The 22435-nt window shown below is 44.7% G+C and overlaps 1 protein-coding gene across 1 annotated transcript; it reads right to left on the bottom strand.

Moving 5' to 3' along the window:
- Positions 1 to 439: 439 nt before the first annotated feature.
- Positions 440 to 16492, bottom strand: PABPC1 (poly(A) binding protein cytoplasmic 1). Its single transcript, XM_084280355.1, has 15 exons — positions 15749 to 16492; positions 10746 to 10939; positions 10508 to 10623; positions 8558 to 8697; positions 7152 to 7246; positions 5501 to 5638; positions 5315 to 5410; positions 4596 to 4868; positions 4328 to 4421; positions 4043 to 4153; positions 3070 to 3224; positions 2602 to 2686; positions 2298 to 2428; positions 1939 to 2034; positions 440 to 880 (listed from the first exon to the last, which is right to left on the bottom strand). Exons 1-14 carry the CDS (start codon positions 15939 to 15941, stop codon positions 1942 to 1944), a joined length of 1914 nt encoding a protein of 637 aa, XP_084136481.1. The 5' UTR covers positions 15942 to 16492; the 3' UTR covers positions 440 to 880; positions 1939 to 1941.
- Between the last annotated feature and the right edge of the window lie 5943 nt (positions 16493 to 22435).

Genomic DNA, 22435 nt, shown 5'->3' with positions numbered 1-22435 from the left:
TACTCTGCCTCCACCTCAGTGTCCATTAGCCACCTAAAGACACAGCTGGAGACCTAATAGAGCTTGTTCCTTCCACCAAAGCCTGTGAGAACACACACCCTCCCCCACCATGTAGGTGGTCAAATGGGACATCTGCTGGTTTGTTAATTCCATCACAGGCCCTTCCTAATCACATTTCTTACTGATCACCTCCAATTTGGGTATTTTAAAAGGCCTGTTTCTAGCTAATGACAAGAGCTCTGACATCATTCTAGTAAGGACTTAAAACCCAGATACGCATCTAGCTGCTCTTTAACATTTGGTTTTAGTCCCTAAGCTTAATATTATCAACAGGTAGCTCAATGTAGACCAATCTTCTCTAGAAACCACCAGAACTTACTGCAGAGTGGATCCCAACTTATGGAAAGTACAGTGTACAAAAGAAGCCATCACAAATCACTCAGTGTTTAAGGAATTTTTATTAAACCAAGAATTTTATAATCCAAATTACGTTTCTTTGCTCAGCTATCAATTCTCACTGTCAACTAAAACAGTGGTGATATTCTGAGCTTTTCCACAGTAAAGAATTACAAAATTAAAGAAAGGAATGCTTTAAATTTTTGTACTGTGCTGAAAATTCTTTTCCCCCGGGTTTATAAAACATTAATTTGTATTTTTTATTTTACTATTTTTTTTGAATTTTAAATCAATAAGTAATCTAGGACTAGCATTTGTTTTGCTAGCCCCGGCGTTGCTCTGTACATAAGCTTCAAAGTTTCCTTTCCTTTTTTTATTTATTTTATATTTTGCAATGTTTTTCTCAATATTTAATAGTTTTTCCATGTTTAAATTTTTTTTTTCTTCGGTGAAGCGAAGTTCTAGATTGTAGTCCCGGATCTTTCTGCAAACAGAAACAATGCTGTTAGGCCTGAACCACCACCTTATGTTTTCCAACATGCTTTCTGCAACTGTAAACCCAACAGCACTTTGGGGCTTCCATGCTATCAGACCAAGCTTCTTTCCAAACAGAGTATCAGTATTACCCCCCCCTCTTTTTAGAGACGTGGAGGGCAAGCGTCCCAAGTGTGTGATACTTGGTAGGACAAAACTGAGTCTGGAATGAAGCAGTGTACTGCACAGCAAGGACTTGGACAAGGGCTACACACAGCAATCTGTTACTGTAATTTGACCTCAGGTCACCTCTGCTTTTAAAAGTCAGTATACTAAAACTTCTACACTAGCAGTACTTTCAATTTCCAATTACCAAATGCATCATGGAGCATAGAGAGTAATGGTCTCAAAGTCTGGGCATCTTACTTTAAGACAGATAACTTATTCAGCACTTGATTATCTCTCCAGTGTGAGAGTCACTAGCAAAAAAAAAAAAGAGAGAATGAAGTGTGGAAAAAACACGACTCGTTCTGCCTCCAAAAGGGAAGTTGCGGAAGTTAAAAAGACCAAGGAAAAAAGAAAACATGTCATCAAATGTTAAATTCACCAAAATGTGAACACAGAGTTCTAGTCACTGTCTAACTGTAATTTTGGTGAGTATATACAAATTACAGTGTAAATCTATTTAATTACCAAGGAGAAAATAGGGTTGGAGTATCATTTTAAGCTTATTTCAATTCCACAAGTTCCTCCTGAACAACAGCCAGAATAGCAGCGTTTGACAGACCTGCCCATTTCTGCACACGTGCCTAGAAGTGATCCCAGCTAAATGTGCTGTCTAAAGCAACACTTTAAAGATGCAACACAATGTCGGCAGCATTCGCTAACTCAGCACTACAGAACTGGCAACAGGATTGAGCACAACATTAGTTTTCAACTGTGACCACAGCTGCTGATTTCTGAGGCTAAAAGTGACAGGGAGCCTGGGAGCATGCTGCTTCTAAGGGCCACGCACTAAGGATTACTGCTCCAGTCAACCTGTAGAACCACAGTGCGCAGAAAACTTACTTATTAAACACTTGGAACCCCAGTGGGATTATTAACTGCCTTTTGAGCAGCCTCTTTAGCTTGGTGGGCTTGTAGTACGGCTACAGCTTCATCAACCTGTTAAGAAAGGGAAGGTGAGTGAGTTCTGTATATTCACATAAATGAAACAGTTTATATTCTATACATAAGTGAAGGGTAACACTGCTGTTCCAGTTCATGTTAATCTAAGTCACCACTGCCACCCTCTGCAAGAGGGCATTCTAGCTTCTCCCCCAGGCCACTGCCACGCTGCTGCTGCTCTGCTGTGCCAGCACAAACACCTGTTCAGTCAATCTGGGTTTAACTGCTGATAGAACTAGAGCCAGGCAAAGTCCACCTACCTTCGAACGAAGAGACTCAGGAGACTCGAGCATATGGAGGAGTTCAGAGTTGTCAATCTCCAACAACATCCCAGTGATCTTGCCCGCCAGAGTAGGGTGCATGCTTTGAATGAGTGGAAATAGACGTTCACCTAGAGAGAAAGAAATTAAGTCAGTCACAAATCTCATCTGGAAAACACAGCCTAGATGTAAAGGGAAAAGGGAAACAAACACCTTGTTCTACTGCTAAGCCCATTTATTCTTAAAGATGGGGTACTTTTGAATGTCCTGCTACAAAGTATGGAGAATGGCATTGTGTACATACCTAACATCTGCTTTTGTTCTTGTGGAGGGGCAGAAGCCAACATGGAAGCAGTCAAGGGTTCCTGACCTTGCACATGGACAGCAGGCTGAAAATTAATTAACACCATTTCAAAATTCAATTCTAGTTTGTAATTAGGTGCAGTTTCAAATATCCCACATTCCACAACTCAGCGTAAACCATGCCTACGCTGTCAGAAACATGGAAGAAATTACAACCAAGTCAACTTAATCAAACAGCGCTGATTAAAGCCGAGTGATGCTGGAGATTAGTATCAACTGCTCCACTGCTGAGCTAACAAAGGGAGAGTTCAGGCCAACGTATCAACCAACTGGAAAGAAGTAACACAGGATCACATCCTGTCCCAGGTGAACTTGAAATATACTTTACAAACAACAAAGACATCTCTTAATTGGAAGCGGTCCCCCACTTCCTCTGCTAAAACACCAACTAGTTCCTAAAATTACATACCTGCTGCATAGCAACCTGTGGCTGTGTATTGAGATGCTGCTGAGGATTACGGACACCTGCAGCGTATTTGTACTGTGGTACTGTGCGTACAGCAGGAGTAGCTGCAGTGGCAGCTGCTGCAGGACGTGGACCCATTGTTTGTGTTGATGTATTAGCTGAAAAAATAACATTAAGCCATATGTGAGTAATTCAAGTTTTTTATTTAGCCTACAAACCCCAAACCAGCTCAAACCAAATACCTAATTTAGGTATTGTATATTCATCTCAATAGTATTTGCCAACTGTTACATCACTGGTTATATCTGAAGGTTCAAATTTACTGGATGTTACTTTCCAGTCATTTCACTAATGAATTGCTTTTCTTAGATGCTACTGAAAAAAGATCTATGAGAAAACATTCACTTTGGCTGCATATTAATTTCATTTCCTTCTAACCTCAAAGGACACTTGATTTCCTGAGCACATTATATCAATAGTCATCCTAAAAACAATACTCTCATGAAGTAACTAGCTAAAAAATACTACTGCCTAATACATTCTGTGAGAATTAAGGCTCCATTACAATCAATTCTGGTTCGCTGATATGCAGATTCCACATACGTGACACTGCCTCAAGAGTATTCTATGACAAAATAGTAAGAGCTAAAATTCTATTATCTCAGTATCTCTACATGCAACCTGTGAGTACAATTGCCAGAACACCATTTAGAACTGGCAGCAGCTCTCACACAATACTATGAAAATGCACACTAAAAAAAGAAATGATCCACGCTAAAGAAAGGAGTCCAGAGCAGGAGCTTTTGCTGGGACAGTATTCAAAGCAACTACTAGAAGGTGACACTAGCTTACACATTTAGTAAGAGCCAGCAAACTTTCCTATGTGAGACTGAACTTTCAAATGCTTTTGAAAAATCATTCTGACCCAGTCAAAAATAAAGAAGAAATACTTAAGGTTTGCATAAATGGAACTCACCAACACGTTGTGTTGACATGACTCGTGGAACTTGTGAAGAAGCTGGTCTCATGGTACTAAACGGTGGTCGGGGTGCTGCTGGGCGGATAGCACCAGGCATGTTTTGGAATGCTACGGTTTAGAGACAATACATTAAGTTACATGCTGGAACACCAAACGGTGGAAAGAGTTCAGAAGTCACAGCACTAGCACACAGCACACTAATGCCATGGAGTGTATTTAAAAGTGCAAAGGTACACGCTATGGAGCTCACTGCAACCACTGGGAAGAGGCAAAGTGACTTACGATGAGGTCTGGCACCCTGAGCAGTCCAGCGAGGACTAGGTCTAGCAAGTTGAGCGAGTTGATTAGTAGGATAGTACGCAGCACGGTTCTGAGTCTGTCAAAGATAAAACCAATGTGTAACTTATCTTTGAAGGGCGTGCTACACAGTCCATCACCCTTCTGCTATGCAATCAGAATGCCGAAGTTATAGACATATGCTAACAGTTACATTTACTGTTAAATCTAACCAGATTTTATACAGCACTCGGTCACTCATCTCTGTACGTACCTGTGGAATAGCTGCCATGAAGTAACCTGAAGGAGGTGCTGGTTGGTAAGGGTTGATTACAGGATTAGGTACTGCTCTTACACTTGCCATCCGCTGCATATACTGGTTGGTGAGATGAGCTTGGCGCTCTTCTTTACGCTGGGCTAGAGCTACATACAATGGTTTAGTAGCCACAATTCTACCATTCATTTCTGTGACAGCTTTGGTGGCTTCTTCTGGTGATGAAAAGCATACAAATCCAAATCCTTTGCTGCGGCCTCCTTCCATCATGACCTGTCAGTAAGAAATTCAGCTTTAAAACAGAAGAATGTCATATCTACTTTTTGCATTGATTTATTTTTTCACCTTCCTAGCTAGAAGTGAGACCACATTTGCTTTACTGAACTGATTTCTAAAAAGAAATATAATCTCTTAATGAATGCCTGTTTACTGAACACACATGAAAATCACTGCAAAGTAATGAGGACATTATTGTACAGAAAAGGTGCCATTTTTCTCACATTAATATCAGTACTCCATTTTTTCAAGACAGAATGATCATATGCATTTAACCGAAGATGTACAATAACCAAGAGAGCAGCTGCCCATGTATATAATATAAAGTAGCAGTGCTAAGTGACCAGGTCACAGCTGTTCACCAGTGAAATAGACAGTTCATACTCTTCCTTGGTGAAAGGCTCATTTTCAGAGAAAGGCCAAGTAAAATCCATAAACTTTACCTTTGCACTAGTGATTGTACCAAATGGGGAGAACTCTTTTCGGAGACGCTCATCATCGATGCCATCATCAAGATTTTTCACGTAAAGGTTTACACCCTAAAAAAAGGCAAGTTAATTTTCAAAGCAAATGGTCTGTGTAACTCAAAATATCACAGAACAGTGAGTCTCCTTGAATTAAAATTGAACCTGGTATCTGGTGATCCTGTCCTGCTTCATTTGTTCAAACTTGCGCTTCAGCTCCGTCTGTCTTTCCACCTTTTTCTGAGCCCGGCCAACATAGATTTGTTTCCCATTCAGCTCTTTCCCATTCATCTCATCTACAGCCTTCATTAATAAAACAAGAGGTTAGCAGTGCTTTGCATTTCAGCGTTTTTCAGGCATACCAAAAATGTAATTAAAATCTAAAAAGTTACAGAAGGATTCCAGAAAAAGAGCCAGCCCATCAAAAGAATCACTAGCCAAAACCAAAATAGCCCAAGACTCCCCTGCTTAAAGTAAAACAGGGATCGCCCTCTGAGTGTGCTTCTGTCCAGCTAAAGAGAAGTCACAAGGGATGCAAAAAGACTTCTTATATGAAGTTGGGGGAGGGGGGAAGTCACCTAACAAATACCTATTTCTCCAGCCTTAGCTTGCTAAAGCAAGCAAATTCTCTAAATTACACACCTGACTTCTGTTTGTAAAAGCAACATCTAGAACTGTATTAGCCACTAGATTTTCTTATGCTGTATATTAAATTACAGCTGGCAGATGGCTCTATTTTTAATCTCTCATTACAGAAATAAGGGGTATGAAAATAAGATTTTTTTTTTCATCTTCATGCTTTTTTGAATTACAACTATTAATGATGTGAAAACTCTGGCAGATCTATTCAATTAATTTCAACCAGGAAGTCACAAGTTATATTCTATACTTTCATGATTAAAGGCACTGAACACACATTGCCTGAGATGTTAGGATTTTACATTAATCTCAAACACCCAACAAGTGACTGGCTACTGTAAGAGAAACAGTCCATCAATAAACATATTCAAGATTGAACAATGCAGATGTAAGACAAGATCTGTTCTCATCTCTTGCTTGTACACTTGCAGTACTGACAAATCACTGAAACGCCTTTTGAAAAGCAAACTTCATTTGCTGCCCCAAATTGTTCTGTGCTGTGTTTTTCTCCTCACGCTATGTCCTTGCAGTCACAGTCAACTGACACATCAAAGCAACCAGCAGACAAAGAATTAAGTTATACAGCATACTGGCAAGTTATAGACATATACACAAAGTAAAAGGACCCTTCTTCCACAGTTACTCTTCAAAGTAAAAGCAATGTCACAGGGCTCTGACTACTTTCTTACAGCTGTGCCAAACCTGCTCCATACACTAACAGCTTTCCTGCTGACTTTGCAGTGCTGAAGTTGGAAAACACAACCCTTTCTGCCTTGCACAAATCTTCTGTGCAACCAAATTGCATCCCATGATTCATCACCTGGGCTTTGCAGAGATTTAGTAATTTACTATGCTGGTATGTCGGCCAGCATGAGGGAGTCCAAATCTCAACAAGACCTTTACGCTCAACTACAACATGTTATTAAATTCTTCAAGATTACCCATTTCTGCACCAGTTCCAGCTGTCTCTCAGTATCTTGACTTAAATGGCTCCTCAAATCAACTGACATTTGCTCTTAAGCAAGCATTCTAAACGACAGAAACTGTACTAAGTCATTTATAGGAAGCAGAAAACTGTTTTCGCTGAGTTCCTAACAATTAAAAAACCCTTAATGAAGTCACAGGATTTCAAATCACTCAAAGAAACAAAACATATTAGTGAAGTCCAAAAGCTTACTTTTTGGGCATCCTCATGTCTCTCAAAGCTAACGAAGCCAAAGCCTTTGGATTTTCCGCTCTCATCGGTCATAACTTTCACACTTAGGGCAGGACCTAAACAGAGAATGAAATACTGATGTTTCATACACACACCACATTCTCTTCACATTTTGAACTTCCTGTTTGTAAGTTACAGCATTTAGCTTGTTTCACTTGTATCACAAAGGACACCTGCACCAAATATAGTATGTAGGAAACATATCTACAAAGTATCACCAATTAATATTAAAACCCCACCAACCTGCCCTGATGTTGAGCTTTAGCCATTATGGCTGAAGTCTGCCACGCTGAATTTCTGTCCTACTGCAATTTCAACCAAAATAGGGTAAGGGTTCATCTCAGTGAATTAAAATTGTTTTCCTTACTAAAAATTATGACACTTAAAAGCATTAGTGCTTCTATCCTTTGAAAATGGGTACTGAAAGCCAGAGAGGAGGCCTTTCACTTCCGACGTGTGCTTCACTGTTTATCCAGGTGAAAGGACACCCCAGTTTACCAATTCCAAACCTCTGTAAAACTGCAGTTCACAGACTCAGTTGAGACAGATGTCAGCAGCTAAATTTGCTACTTTTTCAACAGCAGACACTTCAATAGTCCAAAGGAATTTCCTGTAAACATTGCTTAGGGCTGCTACAGAACATCTCACATATAAAGTGTTGCCTTGCTTTACATAATAGCCATTGGAGAACAGAAGCAGCATGGAGGAAAGAAAATAAGGCAGACATGCCCTATAAACAACTATAAGAGTCTGTAACTGATTTAAGGAGTTTGCCATTTCCTATTTCAACAGTGACACATGACATGTATTACTAAGTCATGATCATATGCCTGCCACAATTTCACCCTGTGCTAACCAGTGATGATCAAGGCAGAACAAATAATTTGCCAGTGGAAAAGTTCCTTACAATTTTCTATTAAGTCAACCACCATAACACAACTCAACAATGAAAGCAGAGATACCCTAAGTAAGGTAAGGCTGCAGATCAATGAAAGCAAACTCATTTGTCATGTACCCTGGAGGGAGTTCAGAACATCAATCTGTACTAAAACAGAAAACGCTTTTATTTGAAGCTTAAAAAACCCATTCTACAGGTTTAGACACGTTATTTTCAGATTACTAGAAACAGTTCTGACTGTTGGATTAGATGTGCTTTCTGCCTATTTAGAATTCTGCAATAGGTACTACTGCACTTTGAACTGCAAACTGGAATCACGTACCAACTTTTCAGTATCTTTTTTAGTATTATTTTTTAAATCAACATCAGCCAGCCAAGTCCTTCTGTTACAAGACACTATACAGCTAAAATAGAAGTAGCAAGCTAAAGTTCACTAGTGTTTATATAAACTTAAACTTTAAGACATTACCAAACTTGCCAAAGAGTTCCTTAAGTCTCTCATCATCCATGTCTTCTCCAAAATTCTTGATGTAAACATTGGTGAATTCCTTTGCTCTGGCTCCAAGTTCTGCCTCACGTTCCTTGCGGGATTTAAACCTTCCAACAAATCTAGTTGCAGGGGAACAGAATAGTGTAGATTAAAGAAAGCCCATCAAGGCTTAAAAGTTTACTTTAATCCTCTGGCACCACATTTTATTGTTAATCAGCCTCACTGTTCAGTATAGTTATGAAATTCTTTAGGTATTTACAATAAAACTCCATGAGAAACACAATTTCACTATCCTTTGCTACATCAGTGTGCTTATCACAGTTACTGGCATGAAAATGCTTTCAAGCCACTGGGGAGACTGTCGGCTCTTACAGAACAGCCTCTGACAACAGGAGTTTGAGAGGTAAAGCTGCTGAACAGAAATTCTCGATATCAGCATAATCCCTCTGCCACACTAAAACCTGGCAGCCTTAAAGCAGTGTCCACTCTCTGATCCAGTTTTTAAGGGATATTTAACTAACCTTCCCCACTCCCTTACACACCTTTCCAGCCTATATTGAAGCAAGACTTGTGATTGGTCTGGGTTTTTTCGTTGTTGGGGTTGGTTTTTTTTAATAGGCATAGAGAAATAAATAGTTCACCTTGCTCTTTAGTCAAATACCACTGCAACTTGGCTGGGAACACCAAAGGTCAGTTCAGACAGTTGGAGAAAGAACAGAAACTGAACACAACGCTCTGCAAGCCAAGGAGCTGCCCCTAGTACAGACGTTACAAGGCTAACACTGATTTCTGATTGCAGTAGACTTTTCCTTTCAAATTTTATCATCCAACTTTGTTCCAAATCTGACAAATCCAATGAAGGAGCATACAGTAACTCAACATTTTCTTGAACTTTGACAACTTCACCCCATTTACAGTAACCACGGATGGCAAAAAAGAGAGTAATGTGTTCAGCAGCCTCTTACAGTGAAGTATTTTAATTCACTTTTAGAAGCCCAGCCTGAACAGAAAGTAAAAGCAAAATCAGCTCTCACAATGCATTTTACCAAAGTTTACGTAAATCGTGCTTTTACAACATGCTGACCTTTTCTTAGTAATTTTAAATGGCTGTATAAAGAAGGAAGCTGAGTAAAAGCATCCACAGTAAGCCAGTCAAGCACTAACCAAGCAGGAAAAGTAAAGTTTCAAAATGTATGTTTTCCTGTAATTGGCTTGATCCATCCATCTCTACATGTAAAAATAATCCATGACAGCAAGCCAATGCTGACTTCTGGTATCCTTTTTCCAAACCCTTTCAAGTATTTATAGTACCCAAAGAAGAATTCCATGCCAAATACCACAATGATTCTTTCAGCATAGCTGTGCACACTCACAGCCCCCTCCCAACCCCAGACACCACTAACCAAGTAACCCTTTTTATCACTGTTCAGTAGTAATGTTTACAGCATTATGTTTCTGCAAGTTGTATAGGCCTGCTGACAAACATTCATGTAAAAAAAAGCATAACCCAACAGCTAATTAGGGCCAAGTAACTCTAGAGCTTAATGTTTCATCCAAAAAAACGGACCAGGTACCTATCTCATAACTCTTATAAAGGAAGTATTATTCAGAATACCTGATGGATTGTATTTTATCTCAGACCAGTAAGATCAAAAAACCAGACAAGTTCCCAAACCCTCATTACAGCACTGGCTCCTGTTGTCAGAATTTTTTCCCTAGATTTCATTATTAGCCTCTTGTGAACTTATTGTGCCTTTAGAATAGGTGGGTGATACAATTCACAGTATTCCTAGCAGTGAAATTCTAAATCTTCTTTAAAACCAGAAATTTTTAGAACTACCTGTCTTTTCCAGGTAAAAGCTTTAAGTATTTGTCTGCTGTAAAGTGAATTCAGTCTGTTGATCCCCAACTACGTATTTATGTACTTACACTTTGCGGTCATTAAGCAGCATGCCATTCATTTTTTCAATAGCTCTTTCTGCAGCTTCTTGTGTCTCAAAATGTACAAATCCATAACCCTTGGATCCATTTTCATCACATACCACCTATTAAAGAAAAATCCTGTTTGTTATAATACCCATGGAATGCTTCCAGCGTAAACGGCATGTGTGTGTGTGTGTGCGCATGCGTGTCAAACCCTCAAATGCACCAATAATTTTCCACTAACCTTACAAGACAGGATGTTTCCAAAAGCAGAGAAGGTGTCATACAAAGCTTTGTTATCAATTGATTTGTCCAAGTTCTTAATGAAGATGTTTCCGACACCACTTTTGCGTAGAGATGGATCGCGCTGAGACCACATGATGCGCACTGGTTTGCCTTTAATGACATCAAAGTTCATGGTATCCAAAGCTCGTTCAGCTGGAAAAACATCATGGAATTAGTATGAAACGCTGAAGTTACCTCAATAAGCACACAAATAGCATTTGAAGTACAATTCTTCATGAAGTTTTTATTATTTTAAGGCCAGCACCACCAAGGAACAAACAAACTTCCAGTGAATGTGGATAAACCTCACTTTGTTTCATGCAAGTGAAAACTGGCAGAAACTCCTCAGCAAAAGCTGCACTTAAGAGACAGCAAGAAGCCCAACCCAGCTAAGAAGCTGTAGAAACCCAGCAGCCTGAAGGATCAGACCCTGCTCTGAAGAGACACAGTGACAGGAACATGTTGAGTTTTACTCAGTTACAGTTTTTTACTCAGTTGAGTTTTACTCAACTACAACCTATTCCATAGGAGGAAAAGTTTTAAGATTTGTGAAAATCAGCTTGCCACTCCCACATCACACAAATGCCCATCTTACCAACAAAAATGCCTTTAGGGGTACAGCTTGTGCCTATATGAGTGAGGCCTTTTGTAAACTAAGAACTCCTCAACTACCAATACCTCTAAACTGGCAAATTTCTTTGCTAGGTAGAGGTCGAGCCTGGTTCAGGTAGCTGGTTCCAACACAACTTCCTTAGTGACCATGAAGATCTGTGGTGGACTTCCACACAGGAGATTTAAAACTAGCATTTAACTCTGAACATCTAAAGTTTATGTATTTTAAAAGCTTGCGATGAAACACTTACAAGCTCAATGAAGGAGCATGTATGAGAACAGCAAAATGAAGTAACATAAACCAGGTTTTGTTACTCCAATGGAGCAGTTTTTCCAGTAGAACTCCATAACTAACTTTTCAAAGCCTCAATTTAAGATCTCAGTGTATTTAGATAGGGAAGTATTGAGATGTTCTCACACGTCCCTTCAAAGTAACAAGACATGCCTGTGACGTTTTAAGTCAGCAAGTTATTTAGGCAAGAAAGAGCCACAGTTCTCAAGTACAGCAGACATATTTTATTATCTCCTACACTTGCTCCTTTTCATCATTGTTCCTTTACGTCTGGAAGAGCACTGAAAACAGCCACAATGTATACACAGAGTCACAGCCATTGGTCCTAACTCACTTTTCTGCAATCTGCACACAGTAGAGCAATGTGATGTTAACAAGGCTGGAACAGATTTAGCATTAGTTTAAAAACAGTAACTACATCAGTTAATTGCTTTTCTTAGGAGGACCAAGGGCCAATCACATTGTGAAAACCCTTATTTTATACTGTTGTTTCTTTTAAGTGCAGCTTTTAACTTTAGAAGCCTTATTGGATATTGTGGCCAAAGAAAATTTGCTATCAGCCTTTGGTTCAGCTGGTACACCACATTTTACATCCCTTCTTGCCACATTTTCAGATTACTGGTGGACTTCTAGGTTACATTCTCTGAAAGACATCTGCAGTAGTTAATGAGACATAATCGAACATTTTCTTGTAACAAAACCGCAAACCTGTTGGTATTACTGTGTTTGCATAACAGAAGCAAGTCAACAACTGATTTAAACTGAAGCCACAAAAAAGGTTAAGCACTGCCAGTCTTTTAAATAAGTTCACAAAGCTTTCATAAACTTAATATAAATTAAGCAGGAGAGAAAAGACAACCTAGATACTGATAATGAGAAACAAGAGGCAGTGGGAGACTTTACATGACAAATAGAAAAAAAAAAGCCAAAAAAAGTCCCCCAAAAACCTGTGGATATCAAACTGGCAACAGTAGAAGAATCTCTTTAGTATTACCCTTGAAGTCATTAGAATTATTACTGCCAGCAGCAGCAGAAGTGCCAGCAACAAACAGTTCATTATTTCCAGAAGTAGCAACAGGGCTTCCTTTGCTAGGAAAGAGGCTTTTCTAATTCATCCTAATTGCTTCTAGAATAATCCCGACACTCCTCGAAAATGTGTGTTCATGGACACCTTTCCCAAACATCTGATTCAAAGCAGGTCCATACTAGCCTTTGCTAATAGGAGCACCTATCTTTGACCAACATAATTTCTCCATAGAGACAAGGAGAGCATGGAAGTGCTCAGCAGCTCTCCTCATCTTTTCCATGGAGAAGTACAAGAAATGTAGAGATTGCCGTTCCACAACGGATTTGACGTTACCAGAACCCATCCACATCCAGGTCAAAGCTCCTCTCGTTCCAATCCCCAGCTAGCAGAACTGGCTAACTTAGGTTTCAGCCGTAGAAGGCCATGTGCTGGCTTGCAGGAGGCGATTCCATTGCGCAGTGCTCTCGCTGCCACGCGGACACACCTACCCATGCTGTACCTCTGCTGATTCTGCAGGCGCTTTTACTGAGTGAGTCACCAATTCCCATTCTAGGCACCAGCAACTGGACAGTCCACTCCAGGAGCACTGGCAAAATCGCACGGGATACACGCTTAATGCTCAACTGAGCTACACTTGCTGGCAAGAGCTGTAAGGTAGTAAACCTCTGGAAACAGAATTCAAAAAACTCTGAAGGGAGAAGCGCCGTTTCAGATTACTCAGGAATATTTCTAGTTTAGTGATTGCCTGGGTTTTACTCCAGACTATGACTCAAATTCAGAAAAGTCACAACTATGAAATGCGTGCATGTCTCACAAATGTATCATCAGGCCTAATGAACTTTTGGATGAGCTTTGAGATCCCTAGTTTACAGACAGCTGGTAATGTCAAACACACCTTCAAAGACATTTTCCAAAACCCCAGCTAGTTGTTACTAGTTGTTTAATAAGCACAGCCTGAGATGCATCTAAGAATTAGGCTAAGCCAAGAAAAGGCAGCTAGTTTGGAAGCAAAATGAACCCCAAATTACTGTAAGAATAACCATTCATCCTCAGAGTTCCTATTTTGAGGTTCAGTAAATGGACAGAATGATCTATGTGGGGGAAAAAAATCAGCAAATGCTTTTTAGGTATTTGTCAAGAACACTCAATTTTAAAAATGCTTCAAAAGTATAAGGCACAGTATCATTTAAGTATATTTTAAACAAGTGCTTCCAGATACATGCCAGATTCAAGTTGATACAGATGAGAAATACTTCAATGAACTGGACTAGTTGTGGAATAAAGTATGTGTGCTTCCCAAAGTCTGAAAAATATTTAAAGCATTTAGAGTAACAGCATTGTTCCAAGAGGCACATTCTCGAACTCTGAATGCAAGCGCTGCTCTATTTGTTCCTGCATTTGACAAATTACAAACTAAGTCACAAAATGCAGGGTTGAACAGGTTGCTCAACTAACAAGGATAAGGTCAGCCCTTACAGCAGGAGAAGCATCTGAATCACCTTCCACTTTTGCCTTGACATGATCATATCGTACTAGCCCCTTATTTTTAAGATTAAACTATACCAGGGCTTTATTTTAATCAAATGAAAGCAAAGTATGTTAAAACCAAGCCTTCAAATTGTCTCATCCTAAACAACGGCTGAATACATTAAATACTCTGAAGTGAGCGATGCTGATAGCAGGCGAAATATCTGCCTATTAAAATATCTGCCTACTGTGACTTTTACTACTTGCATAGAGATATCATCGGTACACCAAAGTCTGATCTGATAATGACTACATACTAAAGCCAATTTCGAAAGCCAGTTAATCTAATTGCTTGAAAAGTTTGTAATTCAAATCTCTCGCTTTCACATGCTTGAAAATAAAGCCATTATAATACAAAGCTGTTTATTTAACTGTACTTGAAATTAAGTATGTTCTAGCTGGCGGGATTATTTTTGCCTTTAATTGGACTTCGCAAACTTAGAACTGGTCACATTTGGTTCTTTTATTGGAACACCCTCCGAACGAACAAGCTGATTTGCCGAACTTAACACAAATACGACCAGAACTACACGGAAAGTTTATTTATTTACTGATAAAACTTTTAAGAGTCAGCAACACATCCTGTAAAGCAAGTTTAGGAAGAGATTACTGCAGAGAGAAATGGATCAGAATGCTGCTCGCTATATTGCTTGGAGGCCCAAGTAACTCCCTCCCCTCCCTCACTACACGTGACAGGTCTGCCAGGGTGTTTTAAAGTATTGTGCTTTGGCCCATGCTTTGCCTGGACGTCCAAGAAACCACCAAACCACCCGACACGTCCTACTTCCTTCTTCTGGCCTCTTAATCACGCATACACACCCAGCTCCTGCGTAGTTATTAAAAGGTGCTAATGACTGTGATGTTTTCTTGATGCTAGCCTTCATCCCGGATTCCTGATGCAGCCACGCTCGGACGTGCCGGCCTGTGAATGAGGCGCCTAGCACAGCCCCCCCCCCCCCCCCCGCAAACCCACCCCGCCCCCCCCCACGGCCAGCGAGAGCCTCAGCCGCCCGGCCGGGGCAGCTCGCCCAGGCCCCAGGCTTTCGGCTGGGGCACCCCGGGGCCCTTCCCCGCCCGTCGCCGGGGGCCCCGCGTTGTCTTTCGGTTCCCGGCGGCGGGGCGCGGAAGCGCTTCCCCCCTCCCCGCCCCCCCCCCCCCAACCCCCGCCACGAGGCCGGGCGGCCCCAGGCCGCGTGTCAGCCAGCGGCGGCCCCGCCGCAAAACTTCCCTCCGCGCCGCGCCAAGTTTGCCCACGTCCCGGCAGCACCAGCGCCGGCCCCGGGAGCGCCCGGACGGAGAAAATGGATGCGGGGCGGCGGCGGCGGCCGGGGGGGGCGGAAGGCGGGGGGGGGGGGGAAGGCCGCGCCGAGCCCTGGTGGGGGCGGGGGAGAAACATGGCTCCTCCGCCGGCGGCCGCCCCGGCTCTCCCCTCAGGCCGCCTCGCCCGCCGACTACTGCTCCCCACCCCCTCCCCTGCTCCGCGGCCCGGTCCCCGACCACTCACCGTCGGCGGGCTGCTGGAAGTTGACATAGGCGTAGCCGAGCGACCGGCGGGTGATCATATCCCTGCAGACGCGGATGGAAAGGATAGGCCCAGCAGGGCTGAACTTCTCGTACAGCATGGCCTCCGTCACGTCGGGGTGCAGGTCCCCCACGTAGAGGGAGGCCATGGGGTAGCTGGGGGCGCTGGGGTTCATCCTGCCGCCGTCTCCCGGCGCGGGAGGGCAAGGGGGGGGCGCTGACGAGGCGAGGAGGCCGCGGCGGCCCGGCGGTCCGTGAGGGCAGGGGCCGGCGGCGCGCGGGGAAGGGGCGCTCCGGAGGCGGATTCGAAACTTAACGGCTGGAGGAAGCGGCTGCGCGGCGGCGGGTGGCAGGGGCGGGGGGTTCTGGCTCACTCAGTGCCGGGCCTGGCGAAGGTGGCGGCGGCGGCGGCTGCTGCTGCTGGCCTCGGCGGGGGTCGGGATCGCTCTGTGTCTCCTCTCGGCTGCGCCGGGTCCGGGGGCTTCGCTTCACCGGGTTATTTTATATCAAACCGGCCGGTTGCAGAAGGTTGACGGGAGGCGGAAGGAGGGAGGATTATTTTTTTTTAAAGGTTTTTTTAGGATTTTTGGATTTTTTTTGGCTTTTTTAGTATTTTTAGTAATAAATGGTGCGGCGGGGCCGGGCCGGCGTGTCCGGGTGTCCGGAGCACACGCACTGCGCACACAGCTCCGACGGCGGCCGGGGGACAAGGGGGAGGCCGCCGCCCCGGCCGCGCACTATATATACCCGCCCCGCCCCCACCCGCCCCCACCGCACCGCACGCCACGCACCGACAGCGCGCACTGCGCAGGCGCCGCCGCGGGGGAAGGCGGAGAGACGCGCGGCGCCGGCGCCCGGCCGGGGTGGGGGGGGGAGGGACGGTTGCTCTGGCGCATGCGCCGCGGCCGCCGGAGGAAACGGCCGGGAGGGAGGGCGCGTGCGCCTGGAGACGTCACCGGGGGGCTGCGGGGACTCGGGGCCAGGGCGCGTGCGCCGGCGTGGGAGCACATGGTCGGGGCGGCGGGGAGCCGGCCCGGGCGGGGCGCGCGTGCGCGCTGAGGGGATCGGCGGCTGAGCGGGGTGCGGGCGGAAGGGGCGGGCGGGCGCGAAAGGTCCCGCACAGGCCGGAAAGGGAAGGGCCCGTGGCGGGCGGGCGGCCGGTCCCCACCCACCCGGTCCCCCGTGGGGAGCCGGGAGGGCTCCTTCCGAGGGGGTGAGGCTCCCGCCTCGCGGGGGCCGCCGTTTGCGCCGGGGTGTCTGGCTGCCGCGCGGGGAACGGGTGTCCTCCCTCCCTCCTTCCCTCCCGCCCGCCTTGTGGCGGCCTGGGGGCGTCCCGACATGCTTCTGCTCGGGCGTTGGGTCCTGGGGGCCGCAGCCGCGCTGGTGGAAGCGGTGGCAGCTTGCTTCCGCCGGCGCCCCGGCTCCGGCCTGGTCCGGCCTGGGCGTTAGGTAGCGTCTCCTGGCGGGGCGGGGCGAGGCCGCGCCAGCCCCGCCGTTTGCTGCCGGGGGCCCGGCCGCGCCTCCGACCAGCCCTGCCAGCCGCGCGCGCCGGGGCTGCGCCTGGCTCCAGCCGCGCGCGTGTCCCCAGGCGCGAGGCGAGGCGGGAGCGGCGCGCGGTGCTGCCCCGCTGGTTCCTGAGCTTCGTGCGTTTCGCTGTTGTATTTTGTCTTGAACCATTAAAGTTCCGGTTGTATATTGCCTGGCACTGGGTGTCAGCTGGCCGGGTTTCTGCAGTTTTAACGAGTGTCTAAGGCGTCTACCGGTGGGGGGGATACAAGGCAGTAATGTCCCGTTAGAAGCTTGTCAGATAAGCAGCGCTGCTTGTGCCATATAAAGGATGTTTCAGAGAGAACCACAGAATGTCCTGAGGTGGAAGGGACCCATAAGGATCACTGAGTCCAACTCCTGGCTCCACACAGGGCCATGGGACTGACCGCATCATCCAGGTGGCTCTTGAACTTGGTCAAGCTCAGTGCTGTGACAACTTCCCTGGGGAGCCTGTTCCAGTGCCTGGCCACGCTCTCAGTGAAGAACCTCTTCCTCACACCCTACCTAAACCTCCCAGGTTGCAGCTTCATGCCGTTCCCTCAGGTTCTATCACTGGTCATCAAAAAAGGGAGATGGGTGCCTGCCCCTGCCCCTGCTCCCCCTCGTCAGGAAGCCATAGACTGTGATGAGGTCTCCCCTCAGCCTCCTGTTCTCCAGGCTGCGCAAACCAAGGGACTTCAGCCTCTCCTTATAAGACTTCCCCCTCCAAACCCTTCACCATCCTCATTGCCCTCTTCTGGACACTAACAGTTTAGTGTCCCTCTTGTACTGTGGCACACAAGAGAAGAAACAAAAGAAACAACCCTGTGGATTTTTGCAAACGGCATACTGCTGGCTTGTTTTTAGCAAACTGCTTCAGTCCTAAAAAAACAAGCTTCTTGCAAAAAGAAAAAAAAAAGCTATCTTTTAGAATTATATGGGGGGTTTATTACCAACTAATTAAATGTGTTTCAGATTCTCATGAAAGAAGAGAGTCACATCAAATGTACCTGCTAAACAAATTAGTACAAATGTAAGGCGAGGAGCCAGATCTTAGATTTGCAAAAGTCTTGGAGATAGCAGGGCTTTTTATGTTTCGTGTAGTATAATGCAATGTTTCTTCTATGTGTGGGTTGGGGCTTTTTTGGCTGTGTGTTGGCTTGGGATTTTTTTAAACATAGTTTCAAGAGAAAGGAAGAATTGCCTGCATTTTCATGTCTTGTTTTATTTTTCTCTCACCAGCATTTGCCATCTCGGGTTTAAATAGAGCCGTAGGAGGGAGTACTTGCGGAATTTTGCTGTCACATGTGAAGGATTCCACTTGCATTCAGCAGCTGCTGCAGTTTTACTGCCTCTTGTCGGAGGTCACACAACCCACTGGCATTTCCCCATCTGTTTCGTGGCAAAGTCTGACATCTTCATCCACCCCCCACCCCGAGCTGGTGTTTTAAACTGAGGTCCTGAGGTTGCACTTGAAGCAGCTGACCAACGACTGTGTCCTCGGCTGCTGGCTCTGCTAATAGCCATGGCCGCTTCTGTCGGATGAGCAAACGGCCAGAGTCAGTGGTGCCTTTTAGTGAGGTTTGATGGGTTTGTTAAAATTTAAACCATCGTTTTTATAGCAGTGGAAGGGCGGTGGTGAAAGTATCTCTAGTTTCAGTACTGGTTTATAATGCCCTCCCTAGGATGTACTGCGTACTGTTCCTGCTCTCTCCCTTCCTCAGTCTGCTCTGTTCCCCAGCATTCCTCCTTTCCTCACTGTCCTTTTTCATACTGCTCTTTCTTTCCTACTTCTCTGTCATTGGCACCTGGGCATATTGTTACATGTTTCATCTTGTTCTTTCCTGTGAGTTGGGTCATTCCGTTGCTGTCTTCAGCACTCCTGGATGACGGCAAGAAAGAGCCCAGACCATGGTAGGGCATTTCTTCTCTCTAAACCAAGTTTTGTTCTCAAGTTTTGTTCAGCAGAGAGGGACTTTTCTGTGATATTGCTCTTAGCTTCTTAACACTGCATGACTTCAGAGTTTTCTATCACTAAATGCTACTAGGGCAGTAAAAATGCACTGTTAACCTTAGATGGAGAGACAGCAAAGTTCAAATTATTGTTGAGATGTTCTGGAACTTTCTAACTAAACATCCCTAGTATTTTTCTTCTGGCAAAATAATGTGCTGCTTGGGTCTTATATTCAGTCCTTTTGCTTAGACTTGAAGCAAGGGTGAAACGCTGAACATTTTGCTGTCTACCCCACCTGACCATACTGTCACAAAGTGTTGAATGGGAAATTTGGTTGTGTGTTACAAGAGGAAAAAACCTTCGCAGTAGGAGGCAGGGTACAGTTAGCTGGTGGTGCCCAAAACTATTACTTTGTCCCTCTCCTGTATATTAAGCTTACTTTTCAAGATGTGGTGTGTTTTAAGGCCAAAGAAAAGAATGGTTTTGTGGCCAAGGCACAAGATGTGCACGAAGCCTGAGATTGGGGTGCTGACAAATTCTGCTAGCCATTTAGGATTAAGTCTCCTGAAGGTCCTGGGTGCTTGTGAGCTTGGTTCTGCCAACTGCCCACCCAGAACTGCAGCCCAGAGCCCCGGGTGAGGTTTGGGGTCTGGGAGCGATCCTGGGAGGAGAACCCTTGTTGAGTATTACCTGATACTCTCCTCTGGGTCTCACTAAGATCAACTGTAGCTCTGCTCCTCCCAAGTTCTACATGATGGCTGAGAAAAGTTGCTCTAGCACGCTTGCCTCGTCAGCTGGGCTGATTGCCCAAGTGCACTGTGTGCCCTCTCGCTGCAGGTGGTACACGTGTGTGGCTGGGCCTAGAAGTGGGGCCTCTTCACAGCAGCTGCTTGCTTTGAAACCCCGAGGTCGAGATTTAGATTTCCTTTGTCAGCTTCAGGGAATCTCAGCCAAAGAGGAATTGCACGAGGGGTAATAATACTTTAATTATAAATCTTTGAAGTATTTCGCAATCCAGATAAGGTGACTTCCCTGATGGACACGTTTCCTCCTTTCAGCTAAATGTTACTAGAATGTCAAATAGGAAAAAGGAACAAAGTTTACACACGCAGTGTTTTTCACAAGCACCAATTGATTGATATTTTTAGACTTCACTGGTACATGTTTCCTAAACATCAGTTCTACCAACATTAAATAAAGATTCATTGTAACTTGAAGCTCTAAGCAGATACAAGATTCTTCTTTTGTGGCAATGGTATTATGATTTGTGAATGCAGTTGTGGGGCTTTTTTATTCTGGGCTATCATGGAAATAGGGAAGTTATTGAAATGTGTTCAGACTTAAGTAAATTTCCTTTCTGTTGCCTAGGAGTGATGACTTTTCAGTACACAATGGATCTCACTGAACTATTGGAAATGATGCAAACCCACCTTTGTAGTTAGCCCCAGGAAGCATTTTTAAATTGTAACTGAAAAGTGCTAATACTGAAGATTATTTTAAAAAAATTAATTAACACAGCTCATTGTTGATAAAAAAAAAAAAGTTTGACTGTTCAGAGTATGCCTGCTGTGCTTCTGAGTTCAGGAGCTGTGTGATCTTTTTCACATCCTGGTGTTTTCATTTTAGCTCCAGAGCAATGCCAGGTGCTAAAATGGCATTGTGAAAGCTCAAACCTTGATGGGCTGTGTAAAGAGATAAGGGAAAAACGTGGACCTTTTGAAGGGGAGTGCCTGTTTCTTTAACAGAGTGCCTAGCTGATAATGCTGTTTGCTCTTGGTAGCCTACTTAGTCCAGATAGGCTTTTCAGTAGAGCCGACCCCAAATTCTGAGTCATTTAATTAAAAATAAAAAAGGGAAAAAAAAACCCAAAAGACCCTACACCAAGACCTCAGAGCTCTGTGTTTTGAAGCTTTGTGAACATGAGCAAACCCAGTTTTGCTTTCTTGTTTTGGGGGCTATTCAGTGAGCATTGTTCAATCATACAAAGAACTGTACCTCGGCTTCCTTTAATGAGCTTGTGAAGGAGAGAAGCTCTTTTGGCAGCAAACAGGGAAAGAAGTATCATTCTCTGGCACTCATGACATGGGAAGGTAATAATTAATTACTTTATAATGTGGCTGAAGCGGCCAAAGCAACAGGTTTGTGCTGGTGGGGTTGGTTTCTCTGATGCCCAGTGCAGCTGGGGAATGGGAGGGTACAGAGCTGAGTTTGGTTGGCAGTATTGCAGCATTTCCCCCCTCATGTCTCGCCTTGGGAGATGCTGTCAGGGTTGAAAAGAGGGATGGGCAGTGGGAGAGGTCTTAGAGTGGGGTCTGAGCTGAGCACAGAGCTGCTGTGGGAAGGTCGGCACTGGGGGAGAGGGATGGTGTAACATACGGGGAGCCTGTGCTGGCTGTCACAGGCTGCCCTGCGGGGCAGGCTCAGCTCTCCAGGTCTCTTGGTTCTCTTCTCTCTCATGGCCTTTCCCTGAGAGTGAGCTTTGTGCTGCTCTGTCCCAGTCCCTAATACAGCCACCTCCTCTCAGTCACTTGCTGTGCCTTGTTTCCCCCTCTGCCAGATAGAGTCTACCCCCCCTCACTTAGACACCACTTCATGAAGGTACTGTGAAAAACAGATGAGGGTTTCTCCCTCCCTTCTGCCCCTCACTAGCTAGAAACAGAATTGTTTAAGTCTGGGGCTTTCTCCCTTCATCATAGCTACAGCATTTCCTCCTTAAGAGCTGAAGTACTCAAAGCAAAACCGTGTGAGTACCACGCTGCTGTTCCCGAGCGTCCTCCAAGTGCCACACAGTGACTGGTAAGTGGCATATACTCGGGGAAATTGCTGTATTTCTGTGCAGACACCTGGATTGTGTCAGATTGTAGACTGGTAGGGATGCAGAAAAGAGACGGGAAGGAACCGTGGTAAGTGTCCCAGTCTGCTCTCTCCCCAGGTGAGAACTCTCTATCATTCTGACCAAGATTTTCCAAGCTTGTTTGTAGGAACCCTTCAGGGATGGCAGTGCAGCAATCCCTAAGGCCATCTGTTCGGGGCTTTACTCTCCTTAATTGGGAAATTATTTTCCCGATCACAGAATCACAAAATGTGCAAGGTTGGAAGGGACCTTTAGAGGTCATTAGTCGAGCCCCCCTGCAGTAAGCAGGGACATCTTCACTAGATAGGTTGCTCAGAGCCCCATCAAGCCTGACC

The sequence above is a fragment of the Gallinula chloropus genome (genome assembly GCF_964237585.1).
Source record: "Gallinula chloropus genome assembly, chromosome: 2".
NCBI classification, from domain to species: domain Eukaryota; kingdom Metazoa; phylum Chordata; class Aves; order Gruiformes; family Rallidae; genus Gallinula; species Gallinula chloropus.
Note: the sequence above shows the minus strand (reverse complement) of the source record. Positions and strands in the feature narration are given on the sequence as shown.

Excerpts from the sequence above, each read along its gene's own strand:
- PABPC1 (XM_084280355.1), bottom strand. The coding sequence starts at position 15,941 with ATGAACCCCAGCGCCCCCAGCTACCCCATGGCCTCCCTCTACGTGGGG. Across the intron at positions 10,624-10,745 it reads GAAACATCCTGTCTTGTAAG|GTGGTATGTGATGAAAATGG; the intron begins GTTAGTGGAAAA and ends TTTCTTTAATAG. Across the intron at positions 5,411-5,500 it reads ACAGGATCACCAGATACCAG|GGTGTAAACCTTTACGTGAA; the intron begins GTTCAATTTTAA and ends GCCTTTTTTTAG.